Source organism: Giraffa tippelskirchi, chromosome 6 (assembly GCF_054371585.1).
Source record: "Giraffa tippelskirchi isolate mGirTip1 chromosome 6, T2T-mGirTip1v1.2.pri, whole genome shotgun sequence".
Taxonomy (NCBI): domain Eukaryota; kingdom Metazoa; phylum Chordata; class Mammalia; order Artiodactyla; family Giraffidae; genus Giraffa; species Giraffa tippelskirchi.
This window is the reverse complement of record NC_137280.1, coordinates 110,314,836-110,334,201: the sequence shown is the minus strand read 5'-3', so window position 1 is coordinate 110,334,201 and position 19,366 is coordinate 110,314,836. Positions and strand designations below refer to the sequence as shown.

Genomic DNA, 19,366 nt, shown 5'->3' with positions numbered 1-19,366 from the left:
CCATATGTTATAAATGAAAAGATTAATGTAGTCAACTAAATTAAAACTGAGCACTTCTGTTGGTGGAAGGATACCATAAAAAAAAAATCAGAATAAAAAGACAAACCAAAAACTGAAAGAAAATTTGTAACACATAGGACTGACCAAGGATTCATGTTCAAAACCTATAAAGAAGTACTAATAAACTAGAAAAATACAAAAAAAAAAAGCAAAAAATAGTGAAAAAAGCAGTCACTTTACAGAAGAGGAAACACAAGCATCTAAAAAGATGATCAATCTGAATTGCATTATATGCAAATTAGAACCACAAAAAGATTCTATTGTACAACCATCAGGTTGGCAAAAAGTAAAAAAATCTAAAAATGACAAAAGTTAGCAAAGATTTAAAGCAACAGAAATTTATACACTGCTGGTGCAGGAGCGTGCTGCTGCTGCTGCTAAGTCGCTTCAGTCGTGTCCGACTCTGTGCGCGCCCATAGACGGCAGCCCACCAGGCTCCGCCATCCCTGGTATTCTCCAGGCAAGAATACTGGAGTGGGGTGCCATTGCCTTCTCCAACAGTTCAGTGCAGCTGTGGTCAATTTGGAAACAAAAAGCACTGCCAGTCCAGGATAACAGGCAGCCACAAAGAACAAGAGGTTCTGGGGTTACCTCGTGGGGTGGATCAGGGATCTGGGAAGTACTGTGATACCAACCACAGCTGCAAATGAAAGCAGAGCTGCAGAAAGAATGCACAGTAACATTTGGGTCTTTCAGGATACACAAACACACCCAGCACCCACTGTCCCTGGAACAAGAGGTAAGCTAGCCCCAAGAGAGGACCAAATTATACGAACCCACCTGACAAAATATCGGGCTTCTCAGGCGGCTCAGTGGTGAAGAATCTGTCTATGAAGCAAGAGATATGGATTCTATCCCTGGGTCAGGAAGATCCCCTGGAGGAGAAAATGGCAACCCACTCCAATATTCTTGCCTGGAAAATCCTATGGACAGAGGAGCCTGACAGGTTCTGTGGGATTGTAAAGAGTCGGATGCAACTTAGTGGTTAAACAACAACAACAAACAAAATACCAGGGCCAAGAAGTTCAGTTCTGTTCAGTCGCTCAGTCATGTCCGACTCTTTGCTACCCCATGGACTGCAGCACGCCAGGCTTCCCTATCCATCACCAACTCCTGGAGCTTACTCAAACTCATGTCCATTAAGTCGATGACGCCTTCTAACCATCTCATCCTCTGTTATCCCTTTCTCCTCCCACCTTCAATCTTCAATCAACATCAGGGTCTTTTCCAAAGAGTCAATTCTTCACATCGTGTGGCCAAAGTATTGGAGCTTCAGCTTCAGCTTTAGTTCTTCCAATGAATATTCGGGACTGATTTATTTTAGGATGGACTTGTATGATCTTGCAGTTCAATGGACTATCAAGAGTCTTCTCCATAACCACAGTGCAAAAGCATCAATCCTTAGGTACTCAGCCTTCTTTATGGTCCAATTGCACATCCATCCATGAATACTGGAAAAACCATAGCCTTGACTAGATGGACCTTTGTTGGCAAAGTAATGTCTCTGCTTTTTAATATGCTATCTAGGAGAATGCAATGGCACCCCACTCCAGTACTCTTTTGCCTGGAAAATCCCATGGACGGAGGAGCCTGGCAGGCTTCAGTCCATGGGATTGCTAGGAGTCGGACACGACTGAGTGACTTCACTTTTACTTTTCACTTTCATACATTGGAGAAGGAAATGGCAACCCACTCCAGTGTTCTTGCCTGGAGAATCCCAGGGACGGGGGAGCCTGATGGGCTGCCGTCTATGGGGTCGCACAGAGTCGGACACAACTGAAGTAACTTAGCAGCAGCAGCAGGTTGGTCATAACTTTCCTTCCAAGGAGTAAGTGTCTTTTAATTTCATGGCTGCAGTCACCATCTGCAGTGATTTTGGAGCCCAAGAAAATAAAGTCTGTCACTGTTTCCATTGTTTCCCCATCTATTTGCCATGAAGTGATGGGACCAGATGCCATCAGGCCTTGTTGATGATGCCTCCCTGTGGACATGGTATATCAATACAAACCACACTTTTGAGGTGAACCATAAACCCCATAAGGTAGCCTTGATTTACTAGTTTCATTTCAATACAAATCTCCCCCTTGCTAGGAAGTGCCCAATTCTTTCCACTGGTGCCCAAATCCACTGTAAGTGGCACTGCAGAATAATGACATAACACAGAGAACAAGCGGACCACCTTCTCCCATAAACTACATTTTTCATGGTTCTATATTAAGCATTTATAGGAATTCTAAAAATTTAAATTGTCACTTATTATACCAACGCAAGAAAGTATGTGGAACATCTTAGTCTAAAGAAACAACAGATTCAAAAGTGGTATTCCTTCCTTTCCCTGCTTTCTTTCAGAAGTTGAAAGCAGAACACAGAGTTAGTTGAATACACAAATTGTTCAACTCAGCAACAGCATAATTTTATGGTTATTTTCAAGAAGAGAAAACAATATTAAAAATCAGAAGACTCAATCTATAATCTTAATCCATAATCTAGATCCAGTTCTGCCATTTACTAGCCAAGCAATCTTGGGCAAGTCACTTCACCTCTCTAGACCTGTTTAATCACCCATAAAATGAGAATAAGAAAAACTGAGCCATATAACTACCAGGGTTGATGGAGGATTCAGTAAAATTAAGGATGAGAATACATTTTGGTAGGATGCAAAAATTCTTTATTCTTATAGAAGTGTGTTAGTGAGCCATTTTATTTGCTGCCTTACACTCAAGCCAGATTCACTTCCGTTGCTTGTTGGGAAAGCACGTAACAGGTACAGAAAAACCCAATCCTATCAATTATTCCAGGGAATGATGTAGTCATAACACAAGTTTAATGGTTAATTTTATGTGCTAACCTCACTGGCCATGCAGTGCCCAGATTAAACATTATTTCTGGGTGTGTCTATGAGAATAATTCCAGGTGAGAATGATTCCTTTTGACTTTGTGGACTCGGTAAAGTAGATGGCTCTCTCCAGTGTGATGGGGCATCATCCAAGCCACTGAGGGCCTCAATAGAACAAAAGGCAGAAGAAGGAGGAATTTATTTCTTTTTTCCCTGTCTCACTGCTTAAACTGGGACATCTCATCTTCTCTTGCCCCAGACTGGGATTTACACCATTGGCTCCCCTAATTCTCAGGCCTTCAAACTCAGACTGAATTATATCACCAGCTTTCATAGGTCTCCCCTTAGCAGAGGGAAGATCATGGGAATTCTCACCCCCATTAATCACATGAACCAACTCTTCATTCAAAAAAATCTATATCTATCTACATGCACACGTGTGTGTGTGTGTGTGTGTGTGTGTGTGTGTGTGTATTTATTATTAGCTGTTTCTCTGGAGAACTCTAACACAATAAGCAACACTTAAACCCTGGGTTGTCTGTTCAGAATAGACAGAAGAAAAGCGGAACTGTGCACCATTCCTGATGAAGTCACTGGCCTTAGTGGGCATTGCACATTCATAGTCTCAAAAACTCAGAGCAAGAAAGGCCTCCTCCCATTCCCCATTTCCTACCACACTAAAAGCCAGGACTAGGACTATACGTCCAACTGAATGTTATTCACACTATTTCCAAAATGAACCACCAATTTTACTCCTCTGAATTAGATCTTCCATGTTTTGAAAATTCCATTTTAAGTTTGGATGTGGAACCAACAGTAGTCATATAGCCAGTCTGAAATCTGCACAGAGCATTTCATATGTCCTAAGAACAACTGTGACTCTTTTAGATAAGTCATATAATGCAGTATCTAGCTAGACTAGACCCTAGTAAGAATATAGTTGAAAGCAAAAACAATTAAAAAGATATTTACTGTTCAGACATTTGCTTTCAAAGTATGATATACTCTTGGTCAAGATATTTTAAGTGTTTTGTTTAAAAATACTGACATATGTGAAAACTTTAAATGACCCCTATTCTCAAGTTTCCATTGCATGCAATAAATTAATTTTAAATATTTTATGATACAAAATTATATACATACAAAAAATATATGTGAAACATATATGCTATGAAGCATAATCATACAAAAGACATACAAACCCATTATTCAGTTTAACAACTAGAATCTGTTTTTACAACAGGATTGGAGAGAAAAAACTAATGATGCAGGGTCTTGCAATGCCTGAAAATCATTATTCCAAACATTGGAATGTAGGGCAAACTGTCAAGTAGGTGGAAATTGCTTTTCCACCCACTTTTCCATGGGTAGCCAGATGCTGCTAAGTGAAGAAAGACTTAACCAAAGGAATAGCTCCCTATTGGCATCATGCAAACACTAGTGATGGACCAGTTGATAAACTATCTTATACAAGAAGTCCTCTTATACATAAGCAACTGCTAACTTCCTATATTAGGAAAGCAAACAAAAAACCTTGTAGGCAACACAATTATGAAATTCCATTATCTTCATGTTTATACATGATGATCTGATACCCAAACTAAAAACAGACAACTCATCCAGTCATTGTATTTTAAAATCTTGATTTGTAAACTACTCTTCACAAAAGATAAATTAGCACAGGGCCACAGCCTTTAGTAAGTTACAGAAAGATATAATATTGAGGCACAACCCTAACTCTGATTCTCCTCATTGTCTGTCTCTGCTACTCAAACTTGGGTAGCAAACATACTTAGGTCTTTCAGTGAAATCTTTTAGATCACATGCATTGCTCTGAGTGGCTCTTCTACTCCTAACTTCCACTCCAAACTGTTTCAATAGTTCTGACTTTCATATAAAGGAGACACCATTAAATTCCATTTTGGCCTCTCAGCACATAGATCTTAACACAGTAGATGATGTAATGGACGAGAAGCAAAATTCAACCTGTATAACCTTAAGGAAATTTCTCAGTCTTCTGCACTTTTCAGCATCCTCTTCAGAAACATGAGGGAACAAGATAAGATAAATTCTAAAGTCCATTTCAATTCTAAAATTCTGAGACTGCCTTTGATTCTAATATTCAATCTATTTGTTAAAAAAAATGAATGATTCTTCAGTTCTCTCTCTGAAATCTTAGAGGAAAAAAAGCTTTTCACCTCTGCTTTCCAATGTATTCTAATTTAATCTTTCTCTTTCCTGAATTCTAAGGTGTTTTGTGGATTCTCTTTGGGATTAGAAATGAATCCTCCTCCAACCTGAACCAATGCCTAAATCAAAAAGGAATACTAGAGCAAAGATTCTACCATCCTGGGGCTTCCCTTGTGGGCCAGTGGTTAAGAATCCACCTTGCAGTGCAAGGGACACCAGTTCAATCCTTGGTCTGGGAAGATCCCACATGCCGCAGGGCAACTGAGCCTGTATGCCACAACAACTGAAGCCCACACACCCTAGGGCCCATGGTCCACAACAAGAGAAGCCACTACTACAATGAGAAGGCCTTGCACCACAACTAGAGAGTAGCCCCCATTTGCAGCAACTAGAGAAAGCCTGTGCACAGCAACAAAGACCCAACACAGTCAAAAATAAAAATAAATAAATCAAACTTATTTCTTAAAACAAACAAAAGAATCTAGCATCCTTATTATTTTCCTCAGAAGAGAAATTCCCCAAATTTCTCCTTCTCCACTTAACAAACACACAATGAATCAGTGCCTCTTCTGAAGCTTATCAGGCTAGTTAGACTTGTTTTTCACTAAGACCTGTATTAAAAATAACTAACTCTAGTCTCAAAACTCTTCCATTTTAAGTAATTTTATTCTAAAATAAGAAAAGCTGTTTCTCGCTGAGTCTATTAGAATTGTCAAATCTTTTTCACAACGAATACCGTTAAACCTATTTTGAACATAACAAAACAGGCTTTAAACACAATTTACAGAATGGTTTGATTACAAAGAGGTTCTCATCAATTGGGCTGAGGATTCATGCTGTGTGCTCAGTAGCTCAGTAGTGTCTGACTCCTTGTGACCCCAAGAACTGTAGCTGACTAGGTTCCTCTGTCCATGGGATTTTCCAAGCAAGAATACTGGAGTGGGGTTGCCATTTCAAACTTCAGGGGATCTTCCTGACCCAGGGATCAAGCCCACAGCTCCTGCATCTCCTGCATTGCAGGCAGATTCTTTACTGCTGGAAGCCCCCTAGGTTAGAGATAGTTATTCCAATGAAAGTCAAATGTCCCCTTCCTTCCTTATCATCTTTTTCTCTATCTCAACTAAGAAGTTCAAACATATAGAAGGGTAAAGGGTGTCCCTAGGGAGCCTGTGCCATAGGTGTGAGACAACAGAGATCCCACTAACTACAAATATCTCTCTCCAAGTTCTGATATTTTCATATCTGATGTCTTCTCCCCCAACCATCAAAATTTCAGTTCAGTTCATATAAAAATTGAGCAACTCTTATTAGTAATAATTAGAAAAGGAGGATGAATCCAGAATATAGGTGGGTTCCTTCTCAATCAAGCCCAGCATAGTGTCACATTCAGAAAAAGGCATTAAATATGAAATTCATAAAAAATTGAGAGGCAATTTAAATCATAACCCAGTCTCTTGAAAAATGCCCACAGGATCACTCTACATTATATTCAAAAGTATAAAGTTCTCTTCACCTGTCTAGTTGTAATGAGTAGCCCTCAGTTCAGCATGGACTTGTACCACCCTCCTAATCCTACTCTTCAGCCTCCCTCAGATATTAATAGTTCCTCAAGATGCAGCTCAAACTGACTCTTCTCTCCCCATAATTCAGAATTTTTCTGAGCTAAATCTTTCTTTCAATTTGAACTTGTTACCCTTTCCAATATAAATCTGATATAAATTGAGTCTTTCTTGGTTCCTTTAAATTCACAATTTTATCACTATACCTGCAGCCCAACCCCAGACCCATTGCTGCCACTGAGATATGGGAGAGAGAAAATATTCATAATCAATGCTTTCAACCAGGTCATGAATTCATAATCAATGCTTTCAATCAGGTTATGAGGGAACTAACAGTGGCTGGTTATGGTCATGAGCACTTAGCATTAATTCTCACCCCTTTCTATATACTTTTCTGTACAGATGGGTCTTGAACATGAAAAACAGTAATTTCTAGATGTATATTAAGTTATTCCAATGAAATACATTTGCAGGAATTCGGGGAGTAAGGAAGAGGCCATCTTCCTGCTGCTATTGCTACTAATTGCCAGGTTCAAAGGGACGTGAGGTTCCATAGTCAGCCTTGGGATTCCAGATGGAGACAAACAATGACAGCAGCAGCAGAAGCCACAGTACAACAGTTTCCTGATCTTTGGATGCTAGCTACCACCTAAACCCTTGAAATCAATAGATAAGCTGCAGCCCCCTTGCTTCTGCTCCCCTGGCCCTTCCAAATTTCTAAATCCCTATATGAAATCCTTCCTGGAAACATCTGGAGTGATTGCCAAGTTCTGCCCTGAACTGACAGATACTAGGGGGTATAAAGAAAGAAGATACAGCAAAAGGCAGGGAAAGAAGAGTAGAGATTCTTCTGCTGGCACCTTTGAGACAGAGAAAATTGTGACAAAGTAAAGTTGGCATCATGTATCAGGAAAATGCAAATAAAAACCACAATAAAATACCACTTCACACTTTCTAGGATGACTGGAATAAAATATTAGATTAAAAGCAATGATAAGGCTGTGCAGAAATCAAAACTCTCATATACTGCAGGTGGGAATGGAAAATAGTGCAGCCACTTTAGGAAATGGTTTGGCAGTCCCTGAACATGTTAAACATAGATTTATTTTGTGATCCAGCAATTCTACTCACAAATGTATACTCAGAACTTAAAACATACATCTACACCAAAATGTGTACACAAATATTCAAAATATTATTAATAATAGTTAGGAGGTGGAAATAGTACAGATATACATTAAGTGATAAATGGATAAACAAAATGTGGTATATCTATACACTGGAATATTTTTCAGAAGTAAAATAAATGAAGTAGTCATACATGCTATGAAATGGATGAACTTGAAAATATTATGCAAAGTGAAAGAAGGTAATCATAAAGATCACATATTGTGAGATTCAATTTATATGGAATGTTGATAGTTGGCAAATTTATTGACACAGAAAGTAGATTAAGTGGTTGCCTAGGGATGGAGATATGGGAACTCAAAGAATAATGGACTAGGGTGTAAAAGTTCTTTTGGGAGTAATAAAAATGTTCTAAAATCGTGGTGATGGATATACAAGTAAATATATACTAAATACTGAATATACACTATAGTACTGAGTATTCTAGAGTCACTGAATTCTACACTCTATATGGGAAAATCATATGGTAAATAAATTACATCTCAATAAAGTTGTTGTTTAAAAGATGCAAGCCAAAATGAGGACTATTAAAAATAAAAAATGAAGTCAGGCCATTTGTAAGGGAGGAAAGCTTTAAGGCACAGGTGGAGGAGGGTAATGGAGATAATTCATAGTGTTCTGACAAATTCTCCTAACATCCTTACAGAAAGATTTCCAGGAAGAGTTAAAACTCAGTAATACTGCATACTAGGTAATACCCACCCATTTGGGGTGATGAAGTATTTTCTATGTCAATTATCTAAGTACTTTTGCATCTCAAAAACAATGACAGCAATCATAGCAAGACTTAGATATTAAATGATGAAGACATTAAACATGTGAAAGGAATGTCTGATATATGAAGGCAAATTTACTATGAAAACTAATAATAAGCTTAAACTTCATTGCTCCTCATTTGCATGGCGCCCTTCAAAGGCCCTGGGAAGAGCCTTGGCAATGAATCACATATTTTTGTAAAATTTGCAAAAGTAAGATACTTTTAAAACTTGATCAAGACTGGTATTCTTTCCATTTAGACTTCTCCTCCATCACCCTTCTTATTTAGCATTGGGGTTGCTGCAGACATTTTGGGGATCTGGATATGGGGGAGTTGAGGAGAGATACGTTTAGGAGATATGTTTGGGACCAATAGGATATATTTACATAATTCACAATCAAATCCATGTATTTCTTTTCTACCATATACATGCTTCCAGTGCTAGGTGCTGTAGGCCACATCCTCTGTCACATCACCTTCAGCCCTCCCAATTGCATGTCCCCTTCCCCCTCAAACCTCTCCTTAAACAAAGCATGCTAGAGGAAGGATTGATGTATCTTATTCTCTCTAAAGAAAAGTGAAAGTGTTAGTCGTTCAGCTGTGTCCAACTCTTTGCGACCCCATGCAACCCCACCAGGCTCCTCTGTCCACGGAATTCTCCTGGGAAGAATACTGGAGTGTGTATCTGTTCCTTTTTCCAGGGGATCTTGCCAATTCAGGGGATCAAACCTGGGTCTCTCACATTGCAGGCAGATTCTTTACCATCTGAGCCACCAGGGAAGAAAGCTAGACTATAAAATTTTTATATAAAATGTAAGGAAAAGTATGCAGCCTAAATGCATGAAGAGTTCATTAATAAAAAGTACTGCTATTTTCTGAATTTTGGGAAGTTTGTAGAACTGGCTAGCTTTCCTTAAATGTGTTATTTGTTTTGATTTGTCTCATTCTAAATCAGCATTCACATCTAACCAGTACCTAACAGTCCATTTTTAAGCTTGTATTCTTTTACTTAAGGGTCCTCCAAATTGTATAATCTTCAGGCTCCACAGAACCTGAATCTATCCCTGGAAGGAAAAATATTCTTATCCTCTTTCAATCCATCTTGTGTAAACAGAGAAAAACAAACATACAAGAATCTCAGTGAAAAGGCTGAACCTACCAAGCTTGAAGAGTTGTGAACGGCAATGATTTGCACTGTGCCCATAATATTTTGAGTAGGAATTTACTTGTCTTAATTTGGTGAATGGAAAAACCATTCCAAAAAGCCTTCACAGATTTACTTGGAACCTGGCCCCCTATTTCTATTTTTTCATAACATCTTTTCCTCAACCACAGATTCTTCTGCTGCATAATTTTCAAGAACATAACTCTCACAGTTGGACAGCAGATGCTAAATACATTTGTGATATAATCAATCATGTGTCTGAATAACATACATAAAACTATTCTCAAAATTTCAGTCTGAAATCCCAATAGTATCTCCTAAAAAAATTATTCAGATGCATAAAGGGATTTAATGAATTTGTCAAACATAGAATAAAAATAAGAAAATACAATAAAAAGATTGAGATTGATTGATAGATTTGGATCCCTACCTCACACTATATATAAAAAATGTTCAAACTGACTTAAAAGAAAACAATATCAAAACAAAACCTTAGAAAGGTTACCTAAAAACACACACTGGACTTTATAAATACTGTAAATTTCACTTCAAAACTAGAAATCATAAACAAAACAATCAGTAGTTTGGCTACATAAAACTTCTAAAAATTCTACATAACCAAAATAAAAACCATATAACATATTAAAAGCAAACTATAAACAGGGGGAAATATTTGCAATATATTTATACATAGCAAAAAGTTAATCTCTTAAACTTTAAAAATTACCAAGACTTAAAAAGTAAAAGACTAATGCCTAAAAATATATGAATAGAGGATATGAATAGGAAATTGACAGAATAAAAAATTCCAGGATATAGGAAAAATTTTAATTCAAATTAAAGAAACCATGACATACTATTGTTTGCCCACTAAACTGTTAAAAAAAATTTTCCCTGCATGCTAATAGTACTCAGTTTGGGGTAAGGAGGAGAGAGACACAATAACACTTTGATAGAGGGTAATTTCACTATACATGTCAAAAGTTTTTAAATGTTCATGCATTTTTACCCAGAAATTTCATTTCTAAGACATTTCAGACAGCCTGAAAATTCATCAGTCAGCAATTAGTTAAATAAACAAACTATGTAGTTAAATAAACTATGGTCCTTATAATGGAATAGACTGCTTCCATTAGGAAAAAATATTGTAAAAGAATATTTACATCGTAGTGGGTAGACACATGCTGCTAAGTAAAAAAAAAAAAAAGTATATTATAAAAATAAATGCAGAATAAAATTCTTTTCTTCAGAGAACAACCCAAAAAGGTGGAAGTAGTGACAGATTTGCTCTTCTTGGGCTCCAAAATCACTGCAGACAGTGACTACAGCCATGAAATCAGAAGATTGCTTCTTGTCAGGAAAACAATGACAAACCTACCAACAAAGGTCGATATAGTCAAGGCTATGGTCTTCCCAGTGGTAACGTACAGTTGTGAGAGCTGGACCGTAAAGAAGGCAGAATACCAAAGAATTGATGCCTTCAAACTGTGGTGCTGAAGAAGACTCTCGAAAGTCCCTTGGACAGTAAGGAGATCAAACCAGTAAATCTTAAGGGAGATCAAGCCTGAATATTCACTAGAAGGACCAATGCTGAAGCTGAACTCCAGTATTTTGTTCATCTGAAGTGAACAGACAACTCATTAAAAAAGTCCCTGATGCTGGGAAAAATTGAGGGCAGAGGAGAAGAGGGCATCAGAGGATGAGATGGCTGGATGGTATCACCGATGCAATGAACATGAACTTGGGCAAACTCCGGGGGGTGGTGAGGGACAGGGAGGCCTGGCATGCTGCAGTCCATGGAGTCACAAAAAGTCAGACACGGCTGGGCAACTGAACAACAACAACAACGACGACATGGTAATGGTAGTAGTAATGGCTGCCGTAAATATTCGTTGTGTGTTTGGCATTGTTATAAGCCCACTGCATGTGTTATCTCATTTAAATTTCACAACAATCCTGTGAAGCAGTTGCTATTACTACCTTCAATTTTTAGTGGGGAATATGAGGCACCAAAAAATCAAATAACTTGCTGAAGGTGAAACCAGGATTTGGACCCAGGCAAACATATTCCAGCTCCTGCAGTCTTAACTGCAAGGCTAATTTCTGAGTTATATGATTATTAGATTAGAGGAAGAGAATAGATTAACTGTCATGCTTTAGTAAGAATTTCTCCCAAAATATTAATAACATTTACATCTAGGAAATAAGATTATGGGTGACATTTATTTTCTTATTTTTATTAGCTGTATTTTCTAAATTTTCAAAAAGAAATGTAAACTTTCACAAAGGAAAACAGAAATATTAGTTCTTATAACCTTTCTGCTCCCTTCCTATCAATAGATAAAAAGACAGTTGTTGTAAATGTCACTCTTATTTCTACCTGTATATCAAGAGAAAGATCACCCAAAGAACCAAATATTTTTAAGCATTTGCTACCTAATCTTAAAAGCAAGGAAGTCCACCATTTGGATTTCAGGGTTCTCTTTCATGACGGGAAGGGGTGGGTGAACACGGGGGGAGGGAGAAGTGAGTAGGAGGACACAGTTTTGATCTGTCACAAAAGATAGTAAAAACTTTTGTCTCCAAAGGAAGTTATTTTATTTATTCATTGATTCCAAAACTTAAATTCAGAAGTTTAGTAATTATATAAAAATCAAAATGGATCAAAGGGCCAGATGTTGCAGGCAGGATGACTAATCAAACAGAGCAGGCATGGGTAACGTGCTCCATGCCTGCTCAATGGGAAGTAATTACTCTAACATTAGCTTTACAGTGTTTAAACAACCATTTCATTATATTTTTTCTACATTGATTAAATTTTCTCAGCATTTCTAATGCATCATTACATCTGCCTTGCATTTAGATAATGCGCAGCATTGCTATTCATTAAAAAGTCCCTATTCTCTTTCATCACCTTAATAAATCTAATTTGGCTTTATTTGCATAAAGTTTGATAAAGAGTGATTAGCTCTCTTACGAATAGCATACCTTGGATGAAAACATCCCAGAAAACATCCCTTCCTTCACTTGGCTAAAACAGTTGTTCACAGATTTCTAAGTGAACCCCTCAGCAGTAGCCACTTACAAATGTGGGAGATAAAAGAAAATTTGTAACACAATGCCATTGTAGAATTACTGTCTATGCCTTCCAAGACTGCTGAGGGGTGGATATAACCATGGGACCATCTAAGACACTTTGCTTTTTATTCCTAAGTATATAGCCTAAGGAATTATGATAGAGGACAACAACATCAAGAATAATAAGCTCACATTTGTAGCCCTCTACTTCGATATTCACATTTACCCTCAACACATAGAGACTCAGGACATTTTAGCCCTTACCCAAGTAAATGGACTGTAAAGTAATCTCTGGAAGATAATAGCTAAGATGAAAAGCTCTATCAGGGTATCGGATATGCCAGGCAATCACTTATAGAAACTCGAACTATGCTAAGTTCTCAGGAGAACTTTCTTAAATATTGCAAATAAGTATATTATGTTGGTGAGTATTATGTGATGACATTGATTCTGCCCTTTGAACTTAAGGTTTTGGTAACAGAAACTCAAAACCACAATCCAAGTGTCCTTGGAAATATGAAATGGAGAGTATACTGTCCTAAAAGGGAAGAGAATATCCACTGAAATCAATAGGCTGCATTCTGCCTTTGTGCTAGAGATGATGATATTGGAGTGGAAAGGAGAAAGCAACCCCTCATTTACTTCTTGTGACAGAATTGGTGGTGGTGGAGGGGGACGTCGTTCAGTCATGTCTGACTCTTTGCAACCCCATGGACTATAGCCCATCAGGCTCCCCTGTCCACAGAATTCTTCAGGCAAGAATACTGGAGTGGCTTGCCATTCCCTTCTCCAAGGAATCGTCCTGACCCAGGGGTTCAAATCAGGGTCTCTCATATTGCAGGCAGATACTTCACCATCTGAGCTACCAGGGAAGCCCATGACAGAACAAAGTACTGCAAATACAGATTCCACCAAGGTTTGAACTCTCCCCTATGAGTCAATGACTCACTGTCCAGTTCTATGTTGCTATTCATTCTTCCCAACATAAGTCATTGGTTTTCACTTATACAATGGAAAAATACTGAGTATTATAGAATTTACTAGATTCAAGTTCAAAGTCTTATATTTCAAAGTCCTGGTCTTTCCCTATCCACACATCTCTCTCCCTTCATTTATTCCCCCTTTCTTACTTCCCCTAGTTCTTGAGCATCCTCATGAGTCTACAGCTCACTTCAGAGCCCTACTCTGCCTGCTCCACTTCACCCCTTTCTTACTGAACAATGTATCAATCCTAACATAATGACAATAATCACAACGTTTTTACTCAGTTTTATGGGACTTAACTGCTACTAGACTGATGGTCAGTGATAAGCGAAGAAGTCCAAGATGGGAGTACATATTGTAAATAACAGAACCTGTTATATAGAGATGAACTTGACTCTAAAACTAGCCACCTAAATTACAAATAATGAAATCTTTAAGATATGAGAAGCCTAAGAATAATGAGAGTAATATGATAATTGTTCCTTTTCTCTAGGTGAGAAGAGCTAGGAATCCTACCTGATTACTCCTCCAGCAGCAAGACTCCTGTCTCTCTGGGCTCTGATTATGGGCTCTGATTTCAGATGAGTTATTTTCTTAGCTCTCTTCTCCCTAGTAGAATGGCCATCTTTTGTTGAGAGAGAGGCAGAGGGAAGGGGGAAGAAAGAGGGAGAGAAGAACAAAAAAGGGGTTTTTGCTTCAGTCTAGTGGAGTAATAAGTGCTTTTATTGTTCTCAAATTATCCAGTGGGCAAAACCCTCATTTCAAAACAACTGATCTCATTATCCATGAAAATGAAAGATATAGGATTGATCAATACATCCAGAGATGGGATTGACTAATATTTAGATGAATGTTAGCTCCCTTTAAGATAAGTTGGTGCTCCCAACAACTTTTGGGCTCTGAAGCCATTCACAATCTGAACTTCTGGCTGGATATAGCCATTCTGCCTGGATATAGCTATTTTCAGCCACATTTCCATATAGGCAAGGACATCAACCATACCTCTTCATCTTTACCCTATAGTTCCATGTGGACAAAAACAGAGGGAGCTAATTGGTTGGTGAGACAGAGAACACCAGAGGTCAGTGGGCCTGGAGGAGGTCAGCAGTGGCATGGGTAGCAGCGAGGTTAGCCACACAGTGACTTGACAGCAGACCACAGAACAGAAATATTCTTAAATGTGAGAATTACTATTTCCCAAGCACCTATAAAATAAGAATCTTGGGAGAAGGGTGCAAAAAAAGACAGAACTTGTTAGCCAAGTTATGAGGAGCTAACCACACAGGTTTCTACCATTTTGCTGCACATAAGGTGCCATTCTTTTGTCAGCAGTACATAGTACATACAGTAGCAGAAAAAAATTCAGTGTTTCCCTTCCACTACTCTCTGACAAAGACCTAAATTACCATCCCTAGTCAGAATGACTTGGAAAGGCATAGAACAGATCACATAGGTATCCTCACGTCTCTTATTACAGCCTCCTCAAGGCCACCACAGTCATCAAATCTGCCTAGGAAACTTTTCCTGTGGTGGGGGCTCTCACCCTCTCCTAAGCCACCATACCACCTGTCCTACAGAATGACCACTCTCCAGAGTCCCCTGAACTCAAATCACCTTCTAGGTCAACCATCCTCACCCCACTTCTAATCCTTGTACTATATGCATTTATTGTTTAATATATCCTCGTTTTCTCTCTTTTCCCAAACACATAAACCCTCAGCTGTATCCTATGACATTCATGGTCACTTACGCACAAATTCTCTTTATACTCAGCTCAAAGACATTGCTCCCCCTGAGGCTTTCTCAAATGGTGGCTGTTTTTTCTCCCACAGCCCATGAATCCCTGAGTTGAAGATTTTGGACCCAACCTACTACCACTGCCAAGACATTGCCAATCTTCCTCCACTCCTCTGCTCCTCTGAAGACCACAGCACACAGCTGTATCACCAGCCACTTGACAATGCCATCTATTGACCATGAAGTCATTTCCCTTCATTTGGGAAAGCCTAGCACATCTGGATAGATGTCTTTCTCTCTAACATACTCTTTCTACATTCTTGGCCATCTCAGTATCCACATATGCATGGTTTCCTATATCCTAGCTTCTCAATTTCTGAACTTCCTTTCCTCCAAAATTCTCTTCCAGGTCTTATCCACTCACTCCAGACTTTGCTGTCACACCACATCCAAAATTTGAGTGCCAACTTTCTCTATTACCTTTTATCCTTCCAGATGACCTATTTATGTGCCCATTTCCAATAATTCTTCCTCCCTGCAGGGGCCAGCAGCCCACTGAGCTCTCTCAGTGTTCATCACCCTTCCTGCTCTAACTTTCCTCCAATCCAACTTAGATTTCATGGTCTAGAAACTCTAGTAACTTCCTTGAAAATATTCTTAGCTCCTTTGCCTCCCTTCTTGGCATCATTTGTACCTGGCAATACTAACCTTAGAAAATCCCAACTCTCCCATACAATATGACTATGTCCACACAGCTAAATATTTTAAGAGAAAATCACCCATAACGTATTTCCCTTTAAATGTTATGTCTACAGTGTTCAAATGGACCCTCAGTGTTAACCAGCAACCTTGTCACACTTACCAAGTAAGTCTGCCTTTCTACTATCCAAGTTAACCATTTCACAATTTCTCCTCTCTTCTCCAACAGGCTTATTCTTCAGAGACACCAAATAAATGCAATCAGATTGAGCAATCTATCTTCCCCAACCAAACCCATTAGGAGGTTTGCACCTGTATTCACCTAGTCCTCCTATTAAAATGAGCACAGTGGCCTTGACCCTAAGATTGTCCCCATCCTTTTTAAAGTTAATCCTCCATATGTGCATGGATTTCATTCCCTCCTCCTACTCATTGATTTTAATCCTTCTCTTGCCTAAAAAAAAAAAAAAAATTATTTTATTACTCTTTCCTGCATTATTTCCATCAGCAGACAAATTTGCTACATTATTTCCCAGCTCAAAAAACAATCACTTAACCCACATCTCCCTCCAGGTTCTGCCCATTTCTCTCCTCCTTTCACAGAAAAGCTTTCTAGATCTCCCATCTATCTACTATCATCAGGTTTAGCCCATCACTTCATAGAAAGGGCATCTATCAAAATCACCATGAACCTCTAAGTTCTGCCTTCATTTTAGTCAATCTATGGGAAGTTTCTGCTGCAATTGAATGCTCCCTAGAAGAGAGGACACTGCAGTATTTAGTCATGGGCCCTCCACTCTTCTCTGTCCACTCTCTCCCTAGGTGATCCTATCTCAGGATGTCTCCTGCTGCATCCTTTGGTTGTACATACAGATGCAATGAGTCAGGACTTGAAGGACACTAGAGAAATATCATAATGTATTTACTTATAAACTTATTATGAATGTCTCCTTGTTTTCAGTCAATATTACACCAGGATATTATCTGAGTTCTATAATAGACTGAGCATCATGTGGCCAACAAAATCTCCAAAATGTCATTCAGCCAAGACATCTTTAATCTTTTCTATACTTTTATGTTATTTCAGAATCGTAATAGATAGGTCACGACAACTTAAAAAGGCACAGTACTATCACTCTCTAGAATCAGTATTCACCTCTTTAAATCAGGATGCCCTTTATACAAGGTTCAAATAAGTATTAAATGAAAAAAAAACCCAAATTAAAATTGTACATATATAGGTGTTCAATAAATAGTCATCGTTGCCTGTTCAAAATGGGAATTTGAAAGAGAAAAATATTTCTAACTAAGTGAATCAGGAAAAGCTTAAAGAGCTAACATTAAATTGCATTTAGATTGCTGGATAGACTTTCAAAAAGAAATTATAAACAAATACATGAAGAAGAAGAACAAAGTAAATACTGATAGAGGTAAGTACATCAGACTGGCTGAGGCATAGAGTTGCGAAGCCTCATTTGGGAAGGGTATACAATGCCAGGGTTTGCTGTTTTCAGCCCTCATAGAATCTGGAGTCCAGCATCAGGAAGAACCTAATACCTGCAGGAAGGACCCCATGACACCACGCTGCCTCTCTATCCCTAGCCTGTTGCTTGTGACCATGATACCATGCCTGCTATTCAGCTTATGTGTCCTGACTTCCTCTTCTTGCTACTTCCAGGGTCTTTCCAGATTACTCACTCTGTTTTAGTGCTCTCGAATGTTCTAATCCCAGCCCTTGGAGCAGCCCTGTCAGCAGCCAAGCTCATTCCATTGGTTGTTTGGATAGTGAATTCCAGAAAGAAAACTATCTTTAATCCAACAGTACAGAAACCAGTAGGAAAACAAACTCAATGGTCCATATTTGAGGGAGAAACTGTCTGATCTATAATGAAAAGGACAGGAGTGATGAAATGCACATAGTAGAAAAAGACTAAAAATTTTAAATTAATCGATCTGACTGGATATAGCTCCACCAATTAGAGAGAGTCTCCAAGAATAGAAAAAGGGCAAGAGAAATAGGGAAATAAGGAGAAGGCAGGAAATCAAAATGAACTCAGCTCTGTGATACTTTGCTTGTTTCCCAATACCCAGCAAATTTGCAATGAATATTTGTTGACAGATTAAATAAAACAGCTTTGAGTTCTGACTAGATGAAGTTTTGGATATTTGCATTACAATATGTCATAATCTCCTGAATGAATTGTTTACATTTTAAATTTGAATTTTAAACATGCAGCTGTCATTTTAGTAGACCAAATCAGAAAAACAACAATTATTTGCTACCTGGCCTTTGTCCTGATTTCAATTCTTTTGGAAATGTTCAAGAAGATCCCATTCACTGTAGTGGGAATGCAAATGAATGTAATTGATTTCACCTAGGATACAGAGATGCTCCTGCAAAGCTAGAAATATAAGCCACTAAGCCTGTGTTGAAGGGATTTCTGAACTACAGTGTTACATGTCTCAGAATAAAAGCATTTGGTTTCTCCAGGCTCAAGGTAAGTTTAAGCTGGAATCCAGAAATGTTACAAGGAATCCTTAGGTTTTGCCAATAATGGTTAAAAGTATGTTTTATGGTGATAGTGCTCAGTTGTTTTTCTTTTTTTTTTGTATGTTTGCATAAATTTTTAAATTGTAGCTCAAGTAATGAGCTTTATTTGAAGTGATAAGAAACCTAGAATAATTTTATGAAGGATTAAATTTTTTCAAGCCACTTGGATCCTACAAAAAAGAAAGGAAGGAAGGAAAGGAGGGAAGAAGGAAAGGAACAGGGGGATGGAAGGGTTAATTAGAGTGCTGAGGTTTTGATGTCTTGGTGGCCCATATAAGCAAACTAAGTCTTAACCTGTAAATAACTCAAGGTTATGAAATCAAAACAAAAAGGACAACCAACCACAAATAGCCAAGTAGGCTTTGTGCATGCATCCTAAGTCATTTCAGTCATGTCTGACTCTTTGTGACTCCCCTGGACTGTAACCTGCCAGGGTCCTCTGTCCATGGGATCCTTCAGGCAAGAATACTGAAGTGGGTTGCCATGCCATCCTCCAGAGGATCTTCCTGACCCAGGGATCAAACCTGCAGCTCCTGTATTGCAGGCAAATTCTTTACCACTG

General features: G+C 38.4%; 1 protein-coding gene across 1 annotated transcript in view; it reads right to left on the bottom strand.

Annotated features, from left to right (window-relative positions):
- The window catches only part of LOC145509797 (uncharacterized), a 291,814-nt gene that overhangs the window by 190,564 nt on the left and 81,884 nt on the right, over nucleotides 1–19,366 (bottom strand). Inside the window, exon 3 of the mRNA XM_081499114.1 lies at nucleotides 14,334–14,442. Within this exon, the coding sequence (XP_081355240.1) occupies nucleotides 14,334–14,442 (109 nt within the window). The remainder of the gene's footprint in view (nucleotides 1–14,333; nucleotides 14,443–19,366) is intronic.